Below are 25,855 nucleotides of genomic sequence, written 5' to 3'. Positions count from 1 at the left end.
TAGGTTAATTAGCGACTCCAAATTGTCCATAGGTATGAATGTGAGTGTGAATGGTTGTTTGTCTATATGTGCCCTGTGATTGGCGGGCCACCAGTCCAGGGTCACCGAAAGACAGCTGGGATAGGCTCCAGCACCCCTCGCGACCCTTGAGGATAAGCAGTAGAAAATGTTGTATACACGGTGAGAATATCAATGTAAAGAAACGTATGCGCTTTTTCAGGGAAACTCTTCTTGTTCCCTTCAATTGCGGTGTGAGGTTTAATCAGAACTTCCACTATGCATTAATCAAAGGAATTAATCTGACAAAAGGAAGGGGCAGGGGACAAATTGTGACAAATGTAAAGAGGACGACGGTGAAGAAAAAAAAAAAAGGGATTACCTGACAGTGACAAATGAAGAACATAAGGTCAGTTAAAAATAGAACAGAGTATGAAATATAGTGAAAATACTTTGGTTGGAAAAACTCATTGAATGTAAATGAAATTATAGTATCGATTTAATCAAAATAAAACTCAACTATATGTGAAATGATGTGACTTTTAATAACCACAATTATGAAATTGTCATTGTATGACCATTCTCTCCCGGCTGGAGCTGACATTTGGTAATGGTAATGGTTTTATTTCATTTGAACATGCATCAGATTACAATTGAATGCATCACATAATCAGTTCACAGTTCCACATGTCCAAAAGGAGTAGGAAGAAGCAAAGCTTATTAAATCCTACCCCTCCGTCTGGTACTTTTACAATCAGTAACTGTTACATTTGTTCACTTCCTGCTTTCCTAACATAATTTAAGTCTTTTTTTATTACTTTATTTTATTAATTAAAATGTATTTTTATTATTATTTTTTAATTTAATTATTTTATTTTATTTTATTTTATTTTATTTTATTTTATTTTATTTTATTTTATTTTATTTTATTTTATTTTATTTTATTTTATTTTATTTTATTTCATTTTATTTTATTTTATTCATATAGTGATATGTATACCACATCATGACTGGTTCAAGACTCTTCATCCTTGTATTTAGCAAACATCAACTGCTTGTTTTGTTTCTTGAATTGGCTCATCGTTGTGCATTGTTTGAGGGTCTTACTCAATCCATTCCATAGTTTGATTCCACATACTGAAATGCTATGGCTTCTTAACGTAGTCCTAGCATGTTTCAAATTTAGTTCTTCCTTGATATCATATTTCCTGAGATCACATTTGATATCAACTTGTCTGCAATATTATATTGAGAAGTCCAATGAGCCTCATTCTCTCGATTTCTTCTTGTTGTTGCTGTTCTAGTTTTTTTTCGACTTTTGACCAAATGACCTTAATGGCGAAGGTTTTGCTGGTTCAAAGCATTCCAGTACATGAACAGTTCATTCATGGAAATGACGTCCTAAGTATTACTAAGGCTGTGTTTTCAATCGACTGCCATGGAAATTGAAAGCGATCTTGTTTTTCAGCTCTAACGGCAAGTCGGTGTCTTGGGCGCAGACGGAGCGCAACAGTTCACACGGGAACCACTTGTGGCAGCGTCTGTCCTTCCACATCAAAAAGAAGGAGAACAACCAGACGGCTGTCATCAAGCCCTTCTCCAAGACCTCCGGGGAGCGTTATTTGGGGGGGGGCAACCTGCCTCCACATTTACCTCTTCCCTCCTTGCCGTCCATTTCCTCCCTGCATTCTCACAGCGACGCCGGTGGCGACAAGAACCTCTATGAGCTCTCTGAAGCGGAGGAGAGGTGCTCCCTCACGTACGCTCCACAAACGCCATCTCCAATCAGCACGGTAAGCCAGAGACTGGGTCCAGGTTTGGAGGAGGAACCTCAGGTCACGGGTGTAGCCAAATATCCCAGCAGCGTTTGCAGCCAGAGCAGCGGCAGCAGTTGCGGACCCGTCAACAGCGGATCCGGTGTAACCGGGAGCGACGGTCGCTTGGTCATCCTGGAAGGTCGACCGGTGGCGTGCCAAAGCAACCTGATGGAGCAGATCAGCTGCGTGGTGAACCGCTTCACCGCCAACATCAGCGAGCTCAACACCATGATGCTGCTGTCCTCTCCGACGCATCCTCACATACACAAACACTCGCCGCCACCGCCGCCGCCTCCTCATCCCGCTGATCCCTATCTGCTCCCACGTGAGATCCACACGCCTCCTACTCTCACAACATACGCCGAAGTCCAAGCCCATCCCGTCGGTGAGTCAAGTTTGGGTCGCCGGAGCGGGTGTCCCATTCATCCGTACCCTCTTCCACCTCCTCACCCTCAGTCGTCCCCTTCCATCTCCCCCATGCGAGGAGGCCTCGTCACCTGCCTCATGGACTCTCCGCTGAGGAGGGTGGAGCTGGATGAGGAGCTTATCGCTTTAACTCCCCCCTCGCCCTTCCGGGACTCTCTGGCATCCAGCAGTAGCTCAGCTGTATCTGACATAGATCTGTGTCTCCCGCCGGTCCCTTCCCACCCGCCTCCATCGCCCCCGTCGCCCAGGTACAGTAGACTAACTCTCAGAAACTACAGCCAGAGTTCCTCGTCACTGTGAGGCAGACATGCTTCCGAGAGAAGAGGATCATGCCAACAAAAGGAGAGTGGATTGATCTAGTCGAATCCATTCATCCGCACGGTGGGGGTGTGAAAGCTTTGTGTTTACATTATGTGCAGTGAGAGATTTTCATAGTGGTGTCAATCACAGGAAAGGGAAAAAAATGGCCACAGTATAAATATGTGGTATTAGGTATAGATCGTGGCCTTGAGCTAACACGGCTGTCAGCTAATTAGACATAGCGATTGTGCACTTGTGTGAGTATACATAGGTATGCCTTTATGGATGCGGTTCGTATATTGAAAGGACGGGTCAAAGACGCCAGGGAAGTGCTTGGAAACAAGCTTAAAAGCTCCCAAGGGCACACAAACTTGACAGGTTGGTGGATCCGCTGTGCAACAGTCAAACAGGCACAGCATCGGCTTGCGGATAAAAAATGAAAGTGTAAATATTGATCAAGTCATGCGTTGCAGGAGTTTGTTTTGGTTAAGAAAATATAAATATAAGTTGCTTTGCCAGTTTCCATAACATACACATCTTTGTATTTGCCATAAAAATTCTTCTTATTCTATTTGTCCATCAAAGTTTTTCACTTGAAAAGACGGGGACCAAAAAAACCAAACAAGAATTCTAATACTTTACCATCAATGACGGTCACAGCATGTATAATGACTACAGAAACTGTGTTAGCAGTCACTGTGTTGTGCTACGTGTGCGCAAACATTCCAATTTTTTTCAACAATACATTCACGGCCGCAAACATTTTGGCAGGGAATTCAATTTTGTGCTTCAATAACTCTCAACCTCTGTGTTTTTTAAGAAAACATTTTCCATGTCTATATTCATTCATTCATTCATTTTCTACCACTTGTGGGGGTGCTGGAGCCTATCCCAGCTGTCTTTGGGCGAGAGGCGGGGTACACCCCTAGACTGGTCGCCAGCCAATCACAGGGCACATAGTATAGACAAACAACCATTCACACTCACATTCATACCTATGGACAATTTGGAGTCGTCAATTAACCTAGCATGTTTTTGGAATGTGGGAGGAAACCGGAATTCATTCATTTTCTACCGCTTTACCGTAAAATTAAAAAGTAATAATCCAAAATTAAAATTATTAAAATATAAACAAGAAACAAAGCAATAAAAGTATGAAAAAAAAAAAAAATAAATAAATAAACGAAGAACTAAAAGACACAGGACCATATGACTCACTCCGAGTTAAAAGCCAGAGAATAAAAGTTTTTCCTCACGAGGGTCGCGGGGATGCTGGAGCCTATCCCAGCTGTCTTCGGGCGAGAGGCCAGCCAATCACAGGGCACATATAGACAAACAACCATTCACACTCACATTCATACCTATGGACAATTTGGAGTCGTCAATTAACCTAGCATGTTTTTGGAATGTGGGAGGAAACCGGAATTCATTCATTTTCTACTGCTTTACCGTAAAATTAAAAAGTAATAATCCAAAATTAAAATTATTAAAATATAAATATATTAAAATATTAAAAACAAGAAACAAAGCAATAAAAGTATAAAAAATAAAACCAATTACAATAAAACAAAGAACTAAAAGACACAGGACCATACGACTCACTCCGAGTTAAAAGCCAGAGACCCTCACGAGGGTCGCGGGGGTGCTGGAGCCTATCCCAGCTGTCTTCGGGCGAGAGGCCAGCCAATCACAGGGCACATATAGACAAACAACCATTCACACTCACATTCATACCTATGGACAATTTGGAGTCACCAATTATTAACCCAGCATGTTTTTGGAATGTGGGAAGAAAACCGGAGTACCCGGAGAAAACCCACGCATGCATACGGGGGAGAACATGCAAACTCCACACAGAGATGCCCGAGGGTGGAATTGAACCCTGGTCTCTTAGCTGTGAAGTCTGCGCGCTAACCACTCGACCACCGTGCCGCCCCATGTCTATATATTCTGCAACATCAAGCATTTTTTTTTCCCCAAAAATGAAAATGAAGCATCAAAGTTATTTAAGCACAAAGTCACTTGCAAAATGTTTGGCAATGACTGTATCATAATTGATTTCATGTTAATTATTGTGCCAAAGGGGGTTCAGGTGAGGCTACCTTATATGCTTGTTAGTAAATATGTGCTTTGATAAAAAAAAAACACAAAAAAAAAGCCAATGTAAATGTCAAAGACTTTGTATTGTATTTTCATATCTTCAATTTGATCATTCTGATCCTTTTATTGTAAAAGCAATAGTTTCCATACATGTGAATGGGCTCTCAAATCACACTTCTGTATTCTCTAGTGCACAGTTTGCCAAGGAGTGTGCATTGCAGAAGTGCTCCAAAGTGCTTGAGGCCTCTGTTACTTATTCTAATCCCTGATCTTATTCATAGCTCCATATGAGATAGATACAAGTGCATTTGAATGGTATTATTTCAGTTTTTCTCCAGTAATTGCATATACAGTATTAATATATGACATAACTGGGTTTAGGATGAAGTAAGCAAGGAAAAGATATAATTGTTCGCAACGACTTAACAATTAACAATTGTCGTCGTGGTGTTGTTTGAGAGGAGCGAGTTTACAGCCTGCTTCCACCAACTGTGTTTATTACGACGGCGAGAACGGAGTGCTCGCTTCAGCACTTCAGCCTGCACGTTATCAGCCCCTCGGGTGGAACGCCACGTTTTATATTTGCTGCCTCAGCAGAGAAAAAGAGAGGATCAGTTTATTTTTCGACAAGGACTCGGTGCTGTGACATCAGCCTAGATGATGTGGCTAAGGGAGTTTAGTGAAAGCATTACCAGTACTAGTCCAGCAACAGGAGGATTGGAAACATTCTTTAGTTGTATATGCATGGATACGCAGTGGTGCAAAAGGTTAGACGGAAATGTAAACGTTTGAAAACCGAGGCGATTTTTCCCAATAACAACAAGCCTCAAATAGAACTGCTGAATTGGACCAAAACGGAGGGAAAATTTGGAAAGAAATACATTCATTCATTTTCTAACGCTTTTCCTCACGAGCGTCGCCGGGGGGTGCTGGAGCCTATCCCAGCTGTCTTCGGGCCAGAGGCGGGGTAGCCAGCCAATCACAGGGCACATATAGACAAACAACCATTCACACTCACATTCATACCTATGGACAATTTGGAGTGGCTAACTAACCTAGCATGTTTTTGGAATGTGGGAGGAAACCGGAGTACCCGGAGAAAACCCACGCATGCACGGGGAGAACATGCAAACTCCACACAGAGATGCCCGAGGGTGGAATCGAACTCGGGTCTCCTAGCTGTGAGGCCTGTAAGTTAACCACTTGCAGTGCCGTGCAGCCACAACATTTCATATGTTGTCAAAAACGTGTTTGCTTAAAAAATGATACTTAAAAAAAACCTTGCAAGGTTATGACACCCATAATATTACAATGATATAATATATGCTTTTGTGAAAAAGGTATTTCACTACCTCTAGTATATTTGCACATATAGACAAACAACCATTCACACTCACATTCATACCTATGGACAATTTGGAGTCGCTAATTAACATAGCATGTTTTTGGAATGTGGGAGGAAACCGGAGTACCCGGAGAAAACCCACGCATGCACGGGGAGAACATGCAAACTCCACACAGACATGGCCGAGGGTGGAATCGAACACTGGTCTCCCAGCTGTGAGGTCTGTGCGCTAACCACTCGACCTCAACAATTCAACAACAAGAGCCTATCCCAGCTGTCTTTGGGCAAGAGGCGGGGTACACCCTGGACTGGTGGCCAGCCAATCACAGGGCACATATAGACAAACAACCATTCACACTCACATTCATACCTATGGACAATTTGGAGTCGCTAATTAACCTAGCATGTTTTTGGAATGTGGGAGGAAACCGGAGTCTCTGAGAAAACCCGCACATGCAAATTCCACACAGAGATGGCCGAGGGTGGAATCGAACACTGGTCTCCCAGCTGTGAGGTCTGTACGCTAACCACTCGACCCAAACAAATACATATTTTTACCAAAATATGAGCCAAAGTTTGATCCCCTGATTTTTGTAATGGCACTCCAAAGAATTGGACTGATAATCCTTGTGCTGCAAAATACTTTAAATCCATGTGCTGATCAGAGGGTGATGACATTTTAACTGCTGATCCAGTTCTCGCTTTTAGCTCAAGGATCGTGTGTGGTGAGGAGGCTGTGTCATGTAGCTGGTCTTGTCATGTAATGTCATTTCATCCGCTGGTTAAATTGGCTAATTGTGATAAATGAGAATGTTTTTTTTGGTCGTCTTAAGGTTGCTGGAATGTTCTTTTAGGGAAATGCCACATTGTCCTGTCCCGTGGAACTGCACTGATGCTGACTTTTGAACTGCAAACATCCACTATAAAAGATGGTGACTAAGGGCTTTTATCAGTCTGTCTATGGAATCCCAGGAGATGTTGGTGTTGGTGTTCGCGGTGGACGATGCCCCTTTGATATTCTCATACACAACAGCTGAATGTTTACATGTAAACCCTGGACCAAGCTATTGTTTTCTTACTAGTTGGTTTATGATGAGACATGGGATGTACGTCCCTTTTGACGACTCAACTGTTTTATCTGGTAGACCTGATCAGGGTGGCAGTAGTGCTGTCTTCGGGCGAGATGCGGGGTACACCCTGGACTGGTCGCCGGCCAATCACAGGGCACATATAGACAAACAACCATTCACACTCACATTCATACCTATGGACAATTTGGAGTCGCCAATTAACCTAGCATGTTTTTGGAATGTGGGAGGAAAACTGAGAAAACCCACGCATGCATATTCCATACAGAGAAGGTCGAGAGTGGAATCGAACACGGGTCTCCTAGCTGTGAGGCCTGCGCACGAACCACTCATGCAGCCGAGATGATATAGTGACATATCTAAATACCAATTTTAATGCAAAGCTTGTATCTACTAGAACCAATAAATAGAGATAAAATATAGCTTATGTAGTCTTTTCTTGCGTTTGAAGAGATGTCAAATTATTGCATCATCGGGTTGAGGGTCACACAAGCATATCTGGAGGGACATGTCAAGTGAAGTCAGAGTGAAAACGCTGCATACGTGCAATATTCTCGCATATGGAAATCATTCAATGACTGAGACGGAATTGAACAGGGTAGCAACCGTGTTGTTTACAGCAGGGGTCTCAAACTCAATTTACTTGGGGGGGTCACTGGAGCTCGGGTCTGGGTGAGCTTGGGCCGCATTAGGTTTTCCAAAAAAAACGCATTTATTAAAAACCAAAAAATTTAAAAATCTTCGCTTTGGTTCCAATTTTCTACAAGAAAAGCTCTGATAAAACATTCCACTGTTCTCAAATATCTTACTTTTTATTTTTCTACACAAAATAAGATGAAAAATAAATGAACAAATCAAGAATAAAGAAAATCAATCAGTAATAAATAAATATAATAATAATAATAAAACGGCAAATAATAAAAACTTAAGAAACCACATATAGTTGGTGGGTAGACAAATTATTTTTTTCAGATTAAAATGAACAAAGCATTATTAGAGCCCTGTAGACATGACAAAACACGACTATAGTCACATTTATACTCTTTTTATTTACAACATATTGCGCAACTGCAGGGTCTTGAGACACATGCTAACTCGCAAACTAGAGAGCTAGCGACCTAAACGGTAGCCTTCAAATTATTTCCTTTAAACTTAAATAGCCAAAAACTTACCACTTCCACACGGATTGGGAGGATAACTATTAACAGTTATTTAACCTTGAACATTAATCAAACGTAATAATTTTTTCTGGGTACATGATACCATACAGCATCCATATCAAACATTAAACTTTCATATCAAGGCGGGGGCCTCAAACTAGTGTCCTGCGGGCCACATTTGGCCCGCGGGCCGCATGTTTGAGACCCCTGGTTTACAGCCTAGGTTCCCAAACTGGGGTACGCACACTCCTAGTACCAAAATTAAAAAAAAACTTTTCCCCTAACACTCACAATTACGAGTGCACCTGAACACCTCACCACACAAGCAGAATGGAGCAACACACCATGCACACTCACACAACTGGAGCAGTATGCACCGTTATTCACTTGAATCTGACAAACAATACACAGAAAATAATGAGTATATTATTTTTTGCTCTATTATAGTATATAATATATTATAACTATATATAGTATATTGTATTTTGTCATTTTGAATATTGGCCATCTTGAACTGCAATGTTCCAGCTTTCTAGCTCTTTTTTTTTTCCCTCGGTTTCAACCGTGTTTCAACCAAGACTGACTTTAAAAATTGCTGTGTGCGGATGTAGGCGCATTAGAAGGATAAGAAGAAATACTTTACTTATAAACACTCTATAGATATTAGCATAGCATTTTTTTGAATATTAAGTAATTAAGGCTGGTTACATGTTTCAGTTTGCTTAAGGCAGGCTAAGCTGAGGTGGCGACTTCAATGTCTTAAATAATAATAATATTGGTTGTTTGGTGCTGCTGAATGGAATGTGGCTTCTAAGTGGATAAAGATATTTTTTTGTGGTTGGTTATTCATTAAATTATTATGCATTACAATATGTTATATGATGTGCTTGAGGAAAGTGGAAGATATTATTTGACATACAGGATGGTGCAGGCAGGTTGTAGATCCTCCACTACTTTGTTGATGTTGTGTGATGTCATAAAGTGAAGTAATGCATCTTTTTTTTAAACCAAAAGGAGCCGTGAAATGCCACCATAACACATAAACACACATATGATTTTAATTCTAATTTTTAATTCAGTGGCCCTACTAAGTAAAACAAATGTGAGTGTTGCCTTTAGAAGAGATGTTTACATTTTCGCCGCTCACTAGAGCTAATCAAATTCATCACAGGTAATCAAGGCATTCATTTACAGTGACATTTTTTACAGGCTTGTCAGCAAATGTTTTTTTTTTTTTTTTTTTTTTGCAATACTGACGCCGAAGGTCTGAACGGAGAGAAGCACGCAGCTCATCTCCATTTAAATGAAGTGGCTGTGTTGTGTTCCACTCTCCTTCCAGCCCACGCTGATCACACCAAGCAGTTAGTCGGGACTTGATTTTGATGAAGTGGAATAATGGTTGGTTAGCAAATGTTACTTGAAGAAATGCACTGCTGTTTAAATGCTAAAGTGTGCAAAAAAGGTTATCACGTTCAAAATGACTGTTAGTGAAATGAACGCAAATAACAATTGTATCCTCTTTTTTTTTTTTTTATTTCCTTGAGAGTGTGTGCCAATTTTCACCCCCTCCCCACCTCATTTCAAGTGCTTCTGTATTTCTTATCTGGAATTTTGAAGTGTGTGGAGCGAAATCTTACGAACCATCTGCTGTGACAAATGATGTAAATTTTTCACAAGCTATTAACTTACTGTACGTGTACTAAAAAGACTATTTACATCTATTGTTTATTTGAGGAAATCTTATATCATTTCCTCGATTTGATATTGTGTGGATTCATTTTTATGAACTTTTTTAAGCGGTGTCGATTTCATTCCATTTTTTTTTATGTTACAAATGTAGAATGTAACTTCAAAGAAACTATCTGTGATAATCAGAGATGGATTTATATTGAAATATTTGGTTATCTATTTCCTATATCCCCTTCAGATTTGTAAACGTGTGAATACTATATGGTTGTAGTATGAAAAATGCAGTATATTTCTAAGTGGCTTTGTAGAGGGCATTGATCACAGGGTTGTGCGGGGGAGCGGTGTTTGCGTTGGTTATATTTTACATTTTTAGAGGTAAGTTGCTTTAGAATGTTCTTAAATACTCCGAACTGAGATAAAGTCCATTTACTCAGAGAATAAATCGTCCTCAGATTGTGTTGTTTTGTCCAAATTGTGTTCCTAACGCTGATGTCTTCTCACAACAGACCTGACAGGTAATGAAACATTGCATCTGCATTTTGGATGCATTTGGTTCATATTGCCGTTTTGCATGGGTTCAATGCTGACGACTGAGGAGTGGTGATATCTACAAGAGACCTGAGAAGAAGTGAGTATTAAAATGACTTAATTTTTATTTTTCTGTACAAAATAAGATGAAAAATAAATAAACAAATCAAGAATAAATAAAATCAATCAATCAGTAATAAATAAATATAATAATAATAAAATGGCAAATAATAAAAACTTAAGAAACCACATATAGTTGGTGGGTAGACAAATTATTTTTTTCAGATTAAAATGAACAAAGCATTATTAGAGCCCTGTAGACATGACAAAACACGACTATAGTCACATGTATACTTTTTTTATTTACAACATATTGCGCAACTGCAGGGTCTTGAGACACATGCTAACTCGCAAACTAGACAGCTAGCGACCTAAACGGTAGCCTTCAAGTTATTTCCTTTAAACTCAAATAGCCAAAAACTTACCACTTCCACACGGATAAGGAGGATAACTATTAACAGTTATTTAACCTTTAACATGAACATTAATCAAACGTAATAATTTTTTCTGGGTACATGATGCCATGCAGCATCCATATCAAACTTTTCGCGCGCCGCACTAACATGAAACTTTCATATCAAGGCGGGGCCTCAAACTAGTGTCCTGCGGGCCACATTTGGCCCGCGGGCCGCGTGTTTGAGACCCCTGTTCTATACAGTACTATTTTCTACTGTCCTTATATCTTGCATTGAATCTAATGAGATTCAAAAACATGGCTGTAAATGGAAGAGAAAACAGAAAACAATTTCCCCGACGCCCACAGCCGACACGTCTATCAATGCAAATTGCTGCATTAGACCTCCTGTCTGATTAAATGGATAGAACAAAATAAGAAAAAAAAAACAAATGGGAACAAAAATGCAAAAGGTGGTTGGGTTTATTGCTAATACACCAACAGAAATTCATCATCTGCAAAGATGCAAATATATAAATATACTCACTCACTCACTGATGGGTTTAAGTATGGATCGGTCAATATCTCATTCATTAGTCGTGTGTGTGTGTTTGTGATCCCAGAGGCTGAGTATATTGATTTGCTGCTAAAACACACAGCATTTCAGGCTTTAATCAAACGGGTCTAATGTCTGATTTCATTGGTGGTCGAGATTTAAATACATAACGTAAGTATACACATTTACCTCGGTTTACACTTCTTACATAAGAAGGTTTTGTGAAGTGCTATTTTGCTCATAAATAAAAATAAAGATCGGCCTAATTCTCATTTAACGATTTTAGTTTTAATTCTCTTTGAATTGCCAGCAGCAGTCATGCTTATCTGCTCTGTCAATCATTTAGCTTTTTATCTCAAAATGCACAGATCCCAGGTTTGATTGATTGTTCATTGTTTGTGGATGAACTGTGGCAGCATGCGGCAGTACCAGTCACAAGACTCGAAACACTTTTTCATGCTATTAAATGGGAAAGTGTGTCTAAACATTTGACTGCTACTGTAGAGTCATACATAGGGGTGATTGGATTTATTTATTTATTTTTTTATGCACAAAACATCCAATTCAAAAGCTGTCACGATTCACCAGACATCCACAGTACTGTATACTCTCAGTCGTGAAATTCAATTCTGAACCCTCAACATCACTTCCTGTCCACCAACCACTCATTTCCCCTAAATAACACACAAGCCCGAGTGTTATTTATGTCTTAAATTGCTTATTTACTTTTATCATGTCCACTATAGTGAGTAATACAAGTGTAAAGGGGTGTTAATTGATGTCTGGAGGGCTCTAATAATGTTTAAAAATGTACCTGTGTGCACCTTGGTTAGCTACATTAATTTGTTCCTGACTCTAACGCAATATACATATCACTATATTGACATTTACTATGGTAATGTTTATGTCATTGTATGGTCATATTACCTTGTACTTCGGTACGTAACAAAAAATAGAATTAAAAAATAATAATAATAATAAAAAACTATACTAGGAAAGCAGGAAGTGAACAAATGTAACAGCTACTGATTGTAAAAGTACCAGATGGAGGGGTAGGATTTAATAAGCTTTGCTTCTTCCTACTCCTTTTGGACATGTGGAACTGTGAACTGATTATGGGATGCACTCAATTGTAATTTGATGCATATTCAAATGAAATAAAACCATTACCATATATTTTCCCGTAATAAATAATGTAAAGCCAAAAATGTTGACCCAAAACACGATTTTATCGTTTTAAACTTTGTTACATTTTGAAATGCATATAAATACATATAAATAATGAGCGAAAAGGATAAATGAAGATTTTATCTTGCAAGATCAACCACCACCACAACCTTCCTGTTTCAAGTTCTTGAATTCTCACCTCAACAGTGGAACCCGGAAGTTGCAAGTTGCCAGCATTTTGACAAAGAAGGTGAGAAATGAGTCATGACCAAACAGGAAGCTGGTGTACGTGTGGTGTCTCGCTATCTGTGTGAATGTCAACAACGTGAAAATACTTGATTTATAAACAAGGAATACTCCAGAAACTGCAGAAATTCACTCATCACAGTCCAGTGAACCGTGATGTAACTGTAACTACGGTAACTGCTAAATTGTCAGTGACGGTTGTAGAGGATACAATAAGTGTAAATTTGCTCGGCAACGAAACATTCACAGGGAAGGCAAAGACACCCACACACCTGCATGCATGAAAGGAACACAGGTGCAAGAACTTGCTCAAAAACCAGGAATCGTGTGCAGAGAGAAATATGTATGCTGCATGTACTATATGCAGGGAAAGGAAAAAGAAAGCGCCTAAGCAAGAACCGGATATGTGGGTGCCTCACAGCTAGGAGACCAGGGTTCAAGTCCACCCTCGGCGATCTCTGTGCGGAGTTTGCATGTTCTCCTGGTACTCCGGTTTCCTCCCAAAAACATTCCAAAAACATGCTAGGTTAATTGGCGACTCCAAATTGTCCATAGGTATGAATGTGAGTGTGAATGGTTGTTTGTCTATATGTGCCCTGTGATTGGCTGGCAACCAGTCCAGGGTGTACCCCGCCTCTCGCCCGAAGACAGCGGGGATAGGCTCCAGCATCCCCACGACACTCGTGAGGATAAGCAGTAGAAAATGAATGAATGTCTCCGGGTTCAGCATGAAGACTTGTGTCCGTGTGCAGGCCTCACAGCTAGGAGACCCGTGCTCGATTCCACCCTCGGCCATCTCTGTGCGGAGTTTGCTTGCGTGGGTTTTCTCCGGGTACTCCAGTTTCCTCCCACATTCCAAAAACATGCTAGGTTAATTGGTGACTCCAAATTGTCCATAGGTATGAATGTGAGTGTGAATGGTTGTTTGTCTATAAGTGCCCTGTGATTGGCTGGCCACCAGTCCAGGGTGTACCTCGCCTCTCGCCCGAAGACAGCTGGGATAGGCTCCAGCACCCCCACGACCCTCGTGAGGATAAGCAGTAGAAAATGAATGAATGAATGAATGTTTCCGGGTTCAGCATGAAGACTTGTGTCCGTGCGCAGGCCTCACAGCTAGGAGACCCTTGCTCGATTCCACCCTCGGCCATCTCTGTGCGGAGTTTGCATGCGTGGGTTTTCTCCGGGTACTCCGGTTTCCTCCCACATTCCAAAAACATGCATAGAAAAAACATAGAAAATGAATGAATGAATGAATGAATGTCTCCGGGTTCAGCATGAAGACTTGTGTCCATCCGCCTCCATCACCCATCTCTAGACATGAATCATCACCCTAGTCATGCCAGAGATGTGGTCTGGACTAACGATGGCGGACTTGAAAGTTCTAGTCATGCAGAACAACAACAACAACAAAATCAAGGAGTTTGACAGTGGAAGGTAAAACTGCCAAGGTAAAACTACAACAACTACTACAGGGCCTGGGAGGGGGACTAAACAGCTAAGGATAAACATATGAATCAACAACTAAATATTTACAAAAGTACTGGTTAAAATACTTTCAAACACTAATGCACAGACACATGCACACGGTGTAATAATAGCAATCAAGACTTCATGACTCATGCTACTTCAGACCCTTCTTCACACGAGTGCTTATTGTGTAGAGAAGGTGAGTCACTCCATTACAGTATGTGGTTACTATGGTGATCCGGGGCCCCAGTACTTCCCTTAAATGCTTGCTAGGCCTGCAGCAGGTTCTGTAGCCTTTTAAATATTACACTTGATCTATGTCAGACTTTCTTTTGGAGTAAAGCTCTACAGTCAATGGTGTGATTTGTTGCTGCCTTGTTTACGCGTGTATTTTTTTTTGCAACACACCTTTGACCTTGTTAGGGTGGAGAAACTTCTAGGACATCTCTTGTGAAAATTTGGATTTTTCGTCATTATAGAGAGAGAATTGTATTAAGTTTTTGCATCCTCCAGATGTTTTTGCATCTACAGTATGTGTATGATGTAATGGTAATGTACATATCGTGACAAATAAATAAAAAAACATTGTGACAGCGTCAAACAAATCCGGACATCAGTCTACTCTAGTAAACAAATCATCTTATCTCAACTGCGCAAGCGCACACGTCATGGTCACGTGCTCGTGGAAAAACGAAAGCAAACGGCGACACCAACAAAGACTATCTAGAAGAGAGATTGTTCTTTCTGATGCCGCGCTAAGCACAGTCATAATAGCGGCAATAAAAGTAGAAAAAGAAAAAAGAACTCGATCTACTATTATTTTAATCTGCAATTACGACGTTTATATGAGTTATTTAATAGTGAAAACCTAAACATTTGTTACTTTTTACGAATTTTGGGGTCCGGTCAAGCGTTGTTGGTACCACTTCCGCGTACGTGAAAGGTAGTTATCTTGAACATTGTGATCATGGTCTTTGTTTAAAAAAAAAAAGTACTTTGCTAAGATTTGGTCGCGTGTATCAGGACGCGCGTGACCAAAAGAAGAAGTCAACGGGTTTCCCAACTTTCCGAATAGGTGACGATGAAGCTGAATGGCGTCTTGGCGTGTTTGCTACTGATTTGGACTGATGTCTGTTGGGGGGACACACCGGCCAACTGCACTTACGAGGACCTGCTGGGGACATGGGTGTTCCAAGTGTCCAAGGGGGGACATGATAAAAATATCAACTGCTCCGCTGAAGGTAAATCACACACTGTTCAAACATGGACACGGACTGTTGAGATAAAGCATGTAAATATGTGTTAAAAACAGTAACATGACACTTAAACAAGGACGTGTGCCCCTGTGATATTTAATGAAGTGTTGGCATTTTTACTTGAGGTTTAGTTGTAGCACTTTCAAACACTTCCTGGTACAACACTCATAATTAAAACCTGACAGAAATGTGGTGGGGAAAATTCTGGAATGATTGTGCTCTGGTTTGTTTAATTTCTGTCTGATTATGGACTGTGAATTCATTGAAATAATACATCCCTGTGTGTTTTTGTGGACTAGGTAGTCATATATTACATTATCTTTTTCAGCCACCAGTGAGACCATGGTGATGGTGACCCTTGAGAAGCTATCGGTGGCCAAAGATGAGCTGGGAAACAGCGGCTTCTTCACTCTTATTTATAACCAAGGTTTTGAAGTAGTCATCAATGGCTACAAATGGTTTGCATTCTTCAAGGTGAACAAAATGCCAAGGAAACAATTGTATTATTTAAAGTTTTTATTATTATTATTATTATTCATTTTCTACCGCTTATCCTCACGAGGGTCGCAGGGGGCCTATCCCAGCTGTCTTCGAGCTAGTGGCGGGATACACCCTGGACTGGTGGCCAGCCAATCACAGGGCACATATAGACAAACAACCATTCACACTCACATTCATACTATGCACAATTTGGAGTCGCTAATTAACCTAGCATGTTTTTGGAATGTGGGAGGAAACCGGAATACCTGGAGAAAACTCAAGCATGCACGGGGAAAACATGCAAACTCCACACAGAGATGGCCGAGGGTGGAATTGAACCTTGGTCTCCTAGCTGTGAGGTCTGCGCGCTAACTCGACTGCCATGCAGCCCTATTATTATTGTTGTTGTTATTATTATTATTATTATAATAAATTATAATATTAATATTATAATTATTTAACGTTAAACAACCCTGTTATGCAAAATTGACTTTTTTAAATGTTAAAACAAGAGATGGGGGCGGCACTGTGGACAAGTGGTAGGCCACACAGTCAGGAAATCTGGAACTTGGTTTGATTCTCTGCCTGGGTATCTCTGTGTGCAGTTTGCAAACCTTTTTTAAGGATATATATATATATATTGTTTTACCAAAAGGCCGTATTCAAACACAAAACTGCGTGTTTTATTAATTAATATATTTTTGTATGCAAAATTTTTAACGTGATGTGGCAAGGGATGATGAAATAAGTGGATAAAGTCCACAAAAGTGCTTCTGGGAGAAAGCTACAGACACACAAATCACACAAAAACAGCGTACTCCTGTAGGAAATGCAGGACTTGTAAAATAGTCTAAAATCCACCACCAAGCTAGATTTGGGGTAATACACAATTGTAGGACAATTGAGATGTATTTATAATTGTTTTAAAATGTGTACTATGTTATAGTATTCAATATTTGAAGCATTTTTTCATCATGGCCCAACTTGCCATTTCATTTAACTAATATGGAGTTATTCCAAAAATGTCCATAACCTTATCATAATCTTATTTCTAGGGATTTCACAACAGAGTTATTGTTGCTTTCTTCCCCTTTTTTCCTCACATGAGTCTTGAGTAAAGGAAATATTGTATCCCTTATGGCTCCAAAACCCACATGATCCCTTGTTATCTGCTATTCTTCATTTCGTTATTTATTTGTCCATTCAGAAAGTATTCAAAGACTTAGTCAGAGTATTTTTTTGAAACACAAATGTGTTTGTTGTGTTAAGTTTAAAGACCTACAGTATTTTTGCCTCCTTTTCAGTACACCGAAGATGGCCGTAAGGTGACCAGCTATTGTGACCATACCCTACCAGGATGGGTGCATGATGTCCTGGGAAACAACTGGTCTTGTTTTGTTGGGAAAAAGGTGAAGCCAGTACCTCCACAATCTTACGATAAACCGGTCATGAGCACCAGGTAAAACTATAAAGCACTCAGATACATATAGTATACATTGAGAGAGAAATGTGTGTTCACCCTTTCTGATTCTGATTTATTTTATTGCATGTGTCAGATCATCAAACACATTTGAGGTCACAAGAGGTCACAAAAGACCCCACAACAACATCCAAAGAACTGCAGGCTTCACTCGTCATGTTCATGACTCCACCATAAGAAATACACAAAAACGACCTCCATAACAGAGTTCCTAGACCAAAACCACTGCTCAACAGAACATTAAGGCTTATCTCAATTTTGCCAGGAAAAATCTTGACCTTTGGAAAAATACTCTGGTCTGACGAGACAAAAACCGCATTTCAGAAAAACAATATCGTACCAACTGTAAAATATGGTGGTGGTAGTGTGATGGTCCGGGGCTGTTTGGCTGGTTCAGGACCTGAAAGACTTGCTGTGATAAATGGAACCATGATTTCCAAAAAATCCTGAAGGAGAATGTCCAGCTATGTGTTGGTGACATTAAGTTGAAACCAACTTGGCTTCTGCTGCTGGACAACGATCGAAACCACACCACCATGTCCACCTCTAAATGTTGAGGAAAAACAAAATGACTTTTGCTCACAGTGCCATATAGGTTTGGATTTTTTTTCCCCCTTAATAATAAAAAGTCTCATTTAAAATTCAGTTGTCAATATTTAATTTAGTTTCATTATCAAGAACATTTAAGTGTGACAAATAAGAGAAGAGTGCTTTGAAGCATTACAGTCCTGACATTTGTCTCATCCCCTCAGGCTTCTCCAGAGGACTTTCACGCCCAACCTGGACGTCATCGAGGCCATTAACTCGGTCCAGAACTCCTGGAAAGCTGTGTCGTATCCAGAATACAAGAGATACTCGCTGCAGGAGCTGCACTATCGAGCAGGAGGACCTGCCTCGCGCATTCCTGTGTGAGTTTCTACTCTAGGAATGGCATGCAATCCAAAGAAAAACAACAATCACTCTGAACTGCTTAATGTATGCATTTAGTGTTCACCATGTCAAACTTTTCAAGCGATTACTGTGCTGGAATCCATAATGAAGCAGATTTCAAAGAAATAATGGCGTGCGAGTTCACAAAGGCCAACGTAGGTCAAAAGATCGCATATTAGTCCATCACCGTTGTTACTTTTCAGTCCAAATTATGTCCTCCACAAGTTCATATCCGTCAAACGGAGATGCTATTATAACGTAAAAGGTGTTTTCTAACGTTAATCTAACACAACATTATGTAAATGTGTCCCGATCTAAAATGTTCATTCACTGCAAATGTACTTTGTTTTTCTTCAGCCGTGTTCGTCCTATGCCTGTGACAGCTCAAGTAGCCAAGTTAGCCGCAGCCCTACCAGAGCACTGGGACTGGAGGAACATGGATGGCGTAAACTTTGTCAGCCCTGTACGCAACCAAGGTGATGTACATTTCACGTTAATTCTAATATTTTCTGCTATTTTCGCACACGTAAACATATTCAGGACTGTTTGCGTCACATAATTTTTAACTGTAAACTGATGAAGGCTGGCGTCATTTTTTTTTTTTTTACACATAAAGTGGGTTGTAAAGGGTAAGTATTTGGTGTCAGATGAGAAGTTTTTCAAAAGCAGCACCGTTATCACGACTGCATTGACCAGACTACAAGACAACTCTGAGTACAAGATTATTTTCAAGACTCGTTTCAGATAATAAGACTTATCACATACTACAGTATTAATTGGCCCTGTACCCTAGAAACCACCCATGAATGATACGGGAAAAGGCTGAAATGATACTGTGTCAAAGCCCAGGCGAACTCCCAGCGAAAGACAAATAGGGAAAATAGCAAACAGAATAATAGAAATGGAACGTTTTATCACCATTAATGAGGAGGACACTCTTGAAATGATCGAAAAAACTAAAAATGCAAATACAAGTGGGAAAACCAAGGGCGACCTCAAGCTTTTTTCTGAATGGCTCATCAACTGCAAGAACGAACGAAGACTGGTAGAAAGTATTCCCCCGCCTGAGTTAGACAAATACGTGTCTATGTTTATTTTATCAATCAGAAAAGAAAATGGAGATGAATACGAGCCTGATTCTCTCAAATCAAAATTCAACTCTCTGGCACGTTACATGATGGAAAAACGAAAGCTAAACTTCCATGAAGATATAATACATGTAAAAACTGAACATTTTCTGGAAACAAAATGGTCTTTTGATTAAGTAGTACGTGATAATAAGCTCATGATTAAATAGTATGTGATAATAAGATCATCACATGGTTTGTCTGGTATCAGGCCCAGTATCATGCCCCCCGCGTGCCAGTATCATGTGATAACCTATAAATATCATGACGACTCTGCTTCATTCATCTCCTTATCTTACAATAACAACCATGTTTCATCTGTTAAATAACTTACCCAAACTTTGAGTCACGTCAGACCTGTATGTGGTACCTGTGAACATGTACTCATGTTTGTACGCACATGCATTTTAACCCTTGAATACGCTTGTATGCTTCGCTGCTCTCTGGTACACTTTTTGTTGCATTTCACCAGTTTCAGTTTCCTTGTTCATCCACCCCACTTAGCGTAACGTCCACCTCCCCCAAAAAATCCTCATTAAGGCTATGATTGGTTGGCTTGTAGTTCATTATTTCAAGTCTCTACACGGCACGTTCAGATGGCGGACGTATCTGCTGACTGTTTTCAGCATTTTTAGCTGCAATAGCACTCCCATTCTTTTTTTTTAATTGTCACCATTTTCTCATGACTGCAAGCTAAATAGTTAAATAGTAGAGAGTTGAGGTTGCTCACAGGTAAAGAGCTATAAAGGCAAGGGTGTCCAAAGTGCAGCCCGGAGACAATTTATTGGCCCAGAGCACATTGTGGAAATGAAAAACAAAAACATGGTAAAAATGAGAAAAGCATATAAAGTGTGTGTGTGTGTGTGTGTGTGTGTGTGTGTGTGTGTGTGTGTGTGTGTGTGTGTGTATGTATATATAAATAAATAATCTCTAAATATAAGTCGTCTTTTTCATCCTTTTTTCAATGAAAAAGTATGAAAATTCATGTCACAGCAATAATGGTACCGATTATGTCATTGTATGGTCATATCACCTCGTACTTTGGTGCGTGCCAAGAATAAAATTTAAAAAAAAACTTAAACTATATTAGGAAAGCAGGAAGTGAACAAATGTAACAGTTACTGTAAAAGTACCAGATGGTGGGATAGGATTTAATAAGCTTTGCTTCTTCCTACTCCTTTTGGACATGTGGAACTGTGAACTGATTATGGGATGCACTCAATTGTAATCTGATGCATGTTCGAATGAAATAAAACCATTGCAATTACCATAATTAATACAATAGCTAAACATGCATATATAAACATACAGCAAAGACGGGGCATTCCGAAAATGTTTGCATGCACATTGTTTTTCTTTACAAAGAGACACTGCCGACAACTGGCCGGCATGCATATTGCGGCTTTTTCAGTTCTTTTTGCTGGCGTTTTTGGTTTGTTGTCATGGAAACTTAGTCAAATTTGGGTCATCATCATCATCTGAGCGTCTTTGTATTATTTGTTCAAAGAAATGAATTTTAGCCATTTTGTTGATATTTGAAACAAGATTATAATGTTCCTTCACACCAAAATGGAAAGACTGGATATGAGAAGATCTGTTGTGTCAGTCGAGGCTGAATCCTTGCACACGGACGTGCACAGCATGGGTAGCGGCAGGCACTGAGCAGCAGCTTGTTTGCCTCCCCTCCTGGCAGGCCTGGCTCGTCTGTGCGCTCTCATGCGTTTCTGCACAGCCTGGTGTGTGAGTGGAGGGATTAAGCGTGCTGAGTAGTTTGAGTGTCTGAGAGCGACTCTGCAGGGCTGTGCTTTAGGATCTGGAGAGGGCTGAAGTGTTTGACTAGAAGCCCTTTAAGCCACTGTGTCTTACGGCAACGGTTGCTGTCTTTCAAGCCTCGAAAGTTAGGTTGGATGTGCGCTGCTCATTGACTGAAATGGAGTTTCTTTGCTTCCTGTTCCCAGGCAGTCAGTGGAGTCAGTGCAGTGCAGAGATTGCTACAATCCCTGGGAAATATCATTGGTATATTCCGAAAAACTCGGCTAGTCTTTGCTATTGTACCCGTGTGGAGAATTAACTCATGCTATTAACTCATTTACTGCCAAAGACGTCTATAGATGTATTTTCAAAAAGTCGCATTGACTGCCAAAGATGTCCATTGACGTCTTGCTTGCTGCAGATCAAAGTCTTATGCAACTTATGTGTGACTTTCAGACTTGTCGGCAACGTTTTCTGTCCCAGTCGAGAGCAATAGTTCTATTTTCCTCCGATCGGCAGCAACAGCTTGGATATGAAGACAGAAGTTGCTGAATTGCGTGCTGACAAGAGGAAAATGGCGACGAATTCGACAGAGACAAAAATACAGGCAGTTCACACTGGCATGGAGATCTGTCGCGGTCGTGAAGGATAAGGTTGACATTGTTGACGCCATTGTTGTTGTTGTTGGTCTATAAATAGTTTTGGGTTATGTTCTAAATCTTAAATGTGACAAACAGGCAAAAAGTAAGGAATCAGCGCTTTATACTATTTTATTCTAAAATGTATTCTTTCTTTTCAGCCTCATGCGGTAGCTGTTACTCCTTCGCCTCCATGGGAATGCTGGAGGCTCGCATCCGAATTCAAACCAACAACAGCGAGACTCCCATCCTCAGCCCGCAACAAGTGGTTTCCTGCTCTGAATATTCCCAAGGTAACATCTTGACTCTTTGACATGTTACTTACAAAACAGCATCATATTCTGCTATTAATGTACTATTGTATTCTTTCCTGCAATTGAGGCATAAAAGCAACTGAGATGAGTATGCTTTCAATGTTTTTAGTTAGGAGCTTGAATTAGAGCTGCAAGTCTTAACACAATGAGAGACTTGATGTGGTTTGGGCATTCGATAAGGATACTATCTGGAATGGAATATGGACTTTTTATTTTTAGATCCTTTTTGGTGAGAATCAACAAAAAAAATCAACAAAATCTATGGATTCCTAGGATGTGCTGCAATGTATTATCTTACCCATTTTATCCTTAAACATTTTTTTTCTGCTTGACGTGCAGAATGTTCAGGATTATGTAAAACAAATTCAAATATAGACTCTTGTATCCAATTACAACAAGAAGAATGGAACAACATCACATCACATACAGTATATCACAGCAAGTACCGTGAGTATTACATACATACAATCACCAGCCCAGGGTAAACAGTTAATCTGTATATGACCTTCTGTATATTGCTTAAGTGTAATAACAAAAGTAATCGCTAGAAATGCAATAGTAAAAGTGATGTATAGAAAATCTTGTGCATTATACGCAATATGTTGCAACAGTTGCGCAACACGCGTACCAGAGCGAGCAGGCCTGGGGTCCGACATCAAACACACACACAGTCACGCAGAGCCTGACACAGTTTCATTTCACTTCATTGTGACCTGAACACACCATGTGTATTTATATCTAACCCCATCCGTCTTATTGTCATTACAAGAACGCAAGATGCATTCAAAGAAACTCCGAACATATATATCTATAAATCTCATTGTCATTTATCTTCATATTGTTGTTCATTCTCAGTAAACGGAGTTGTTTACTGAACTAACTGGTTGAAGCACAATACAATGATTAATGATATGGATAGTATCTCTCTCGCTCACACACACACACACACACAAACACACACACAGGCAATGATGCACAAAGGAGGTCTTGACATTTATCCGTGAACTACAGCAGAGTGTAAAAAAAGACACACCGTGCTGATGATGTCCTTATGCTGCTCCTAACCCCGTATTTACACATTCAGTTTCTGGGGATGCTTCAGGAACCACTGCTACTGTGGGATTTATCGGCATGCAATTTCAACGTCTTCTTTTATATATGAAATGTCATTATTGGTCACGAGTCAAGCTTGTCTTCTTCTCCAAAGGTTGCGATGGCGGTTTCCCGTATCTGATTGGCAAGTACATCCAGGACTTCGGTATCGCGGATGAGTCTTGTTTCCCGTACGTGGGAAAGAACACTCCATGCGGCGTCCCTCAAAACTGCGGCCGCACTTACGTGGCCGAGTATAGCTACGTGGGTGGATTTTACGGCGGCTGCAGTGAGGCGGCCATGATGCTGGAACTGGTCCAGAATGGGCCCATGGCGGTGGCCTTTGAGGTACAAATTATTACTGCTATTCTTAAAAGTACAGAGTATGACTGCTGCGGGAGGCCCACCTATCGCATTCTCTACTGTCCCGTCAAACTAAGCAAAATATCAACATTCAGCGCAGAGCTTTTAGAATGTTTATCAGCTACATTTGCTTTGTCCTCATAATGTTTTTCTGAGTTACATTAGTCGATTTTTGCTTCAATAATGCACCAAAGCTGCATTTACTCTGCACGTCTAAGTGCTCAATTCCCATTTATCCACTTCTGTTGCAGTGAAAGTTGTCCAACCCCTATTATTATTATTATTATTATTATTATTAACTTACAATGCAGCTGCACGGCGATCGAGTGGTTAGCGCACAGACCTCACAGCTAGGAGACCTGAGTTCAATCCCATCCTCAGCCATCTCTGTGTGGAGTTTGCATGTTCTCCCCGTGCGTGTGTGCGTTTTCTCCGGGTACTCCGGTTTCCTCCCACATTCCAAAAACATGCTAGGTTAATTGGCGACTCCAAATTGTCCATAGGTATGAATGTGAGTGTGAATGGTTGTTTGTCTATATGTGCCCTGTGATTGGCAGGCCACCAGTCCAGGGTGTACCCCGCCTCTTGCACAAAGACAGCTGGGATAGGCTCCAGCACCCCTCGCGACCCTCGTGAGGATAAGCGGTAGAAAATGAATGAATGAATAATGATCAAAGAACTGGAGGAAGCAGAGATGTGGATCTTGAGGTTGTCGTTGGGAGTGACCAGGATGGATAGGATCAGCCAATTTTGATAAGTAGTAAATAGTGAATTTTGTTTTGTTGGTTGAATAATTTTTCGTGCAACTGTACTGTGGCTGACAGCGGCACCATAAAACACACGAAACGGTGAAACACCAAAAACAAATGCAAAAGTAAAATATTGCAAATGCCCAAAACACGCAAAGCATCCAAAACACATGCACAAGGAGAAATGCTGCAACTTAGTGTAAAATATTACATCGTACAAAATGTCCTCTTAAGAGGGATATCCGTCACATCCCTGGAAGCCTTGCATCAGATTCCTTTTGCATGTGTTTTATGGTGTTGGATCATATCTGGATGTTGCCACACTTTTGCCCCTGTTGGCCACCATTCAACTGTGTTTTCATATGGCACATACTTGATTTCGTTATAGATGCACACACCTTACATGCAGGTAAAAAAAAAATATATATGCTGGAAGATCACCACTAGCATCAATGAACCATGTGGATGAATACGTTCTCTCCAGGTGTATCCAGACTTCATGCATTACAAGGAGGGCATCTACCACCACACGGGCGTCTCCGACTCCTTCAACCCCTTCGAGCTGACCAACCACGCTGTGCTACTGGTGGGTTACGGTCGCTGTCACATGACCGGTCAGAAGTACTGGCTGGTCAAGAACAGCTGGGGCACCGGCTGGGGAGAAGACGGCTACTTCCGAATCCGCCGGGGAAACGACGAGTGTTCCATCGAGAGCATCGCGGTCGCCGCCAAGCCCATTCCCCAACTGTAGGGCGCGACATCGCATGCGCTAATAAGAACTTGTGGTTCAAACTGCACTCTGATCCCTTCCTAATGCAGTATTATTAACAGTGATTTCACATTTTGATGACATTAATAAGAATTGGTTCAGCGTGAATTAGTAAAATTTTTAAAAGGGACAGAATCAATCTCAATATTTTAGGAGGATGGCAAAGCCCCGCGTGATTTTTCATTGACTTTTAGTGTGATTAGTACAGACAGAGCGCATGCTGTAATTGTGTAAAGGGAATAGCCAAGTGAGGCTACTTTTTAATATCCGCTTGTCAGGGTCTTTGTTTGTCTCAGGGAATCGGGGAAGCACAGCCAGTCTCCTTGAATCACTTTTAAACCGTTTATGTATGTCTTTGTGGAGCCATATACAGCTCCGCGTTTTTAATGGTTGTAATAAAGGGATCTCAATAAAATGTTGAAGAGAGAAAAAAAAACAAAAACTTTGGTGATCTTGATTGCTGTAGTTTGAAAATAACAAGGAAACTTTGAACAGCACCGGTTTACACTCCCTTATAGCACTTTTGTGACATTGTACTCCGTTTGGCTGCTTCTGACCTTCAAGC

The 25,855-nt window shown here is 40.6% G+C and overlaps 2 protein-coding genes across 4 annotated transcripts in view; both read left to right on the top strand.

The window, feature by feature from the left end:
• Window positions 1-10,380, top strand: part of grm5b (glutamate receptor, metabotropic 5b) — a 60,025-nt gene extending 49,645 nt beyond the window's left edge. For all 3 annotated transcript variants that reach the window (XM_058079456.2, XM_058079457.2, XM_058079455.2), the window contains one exon: window positions 1,466-10,380. In XM_058079456.2, the coding sequence (XP_057935439.2) occupies window positions 1,466-2,540 (1,075 nt within the window). In that variant the 3' untranslated portion in view covers window positions 2,541-10,380. The remainder of the gene's footprint in view (window positions 1-1,465) is intronic.
• A 5,040-nt stretch (window positions 10,381-15,420) lies between these two features.
• On the top strand, window positions 15,421-25,758 carry ctsc (cathepsin C). The gene is made up of 8 exons (XM_058080469.2): window positions 15,421-15,581; window positions 15,925-16,070; window positions 17,381-17,535; window positions 18,309-18,464; window positions 18,844-18,962; window positions 22,165-22,296; window positions 23,525-23,757; window positions 25,006-25,758. Exons 1-8 carry the CDS (start codon window positions 15,422-15,424, stop codon window positions 25,270-25,272), a joined length of 1,368 nt encoding a protein of 455 aa, XP_057936452.2. The 5' UTR covers window position 15,421; the 3' UTR covers window positions 25,273-25,758.
• Window positions 25,759-25,855: the final 97 nt, after the last annotated feature.

Source organism: Doryrhamphus excisus, linkage group LG8 (genome assembly GCF_037039965.1).
Source record: "Doryrhamphus excisus strain RoL-2023G ecotype Guam linkage group LG8, RoL_Dexc_Guam_v1.1, whole genome shotgun sequence".
Taxonomy (NCBI): Eukaryota; Metazoa; Chordata; class Actinopteri; order Syngnathiformes; family Syngnathidae; genus Doryrhamphus; species Doryrhamphus excisus.
This window is presented reverse-complemented; position numbering and strand designations above follow the sequence as displayed.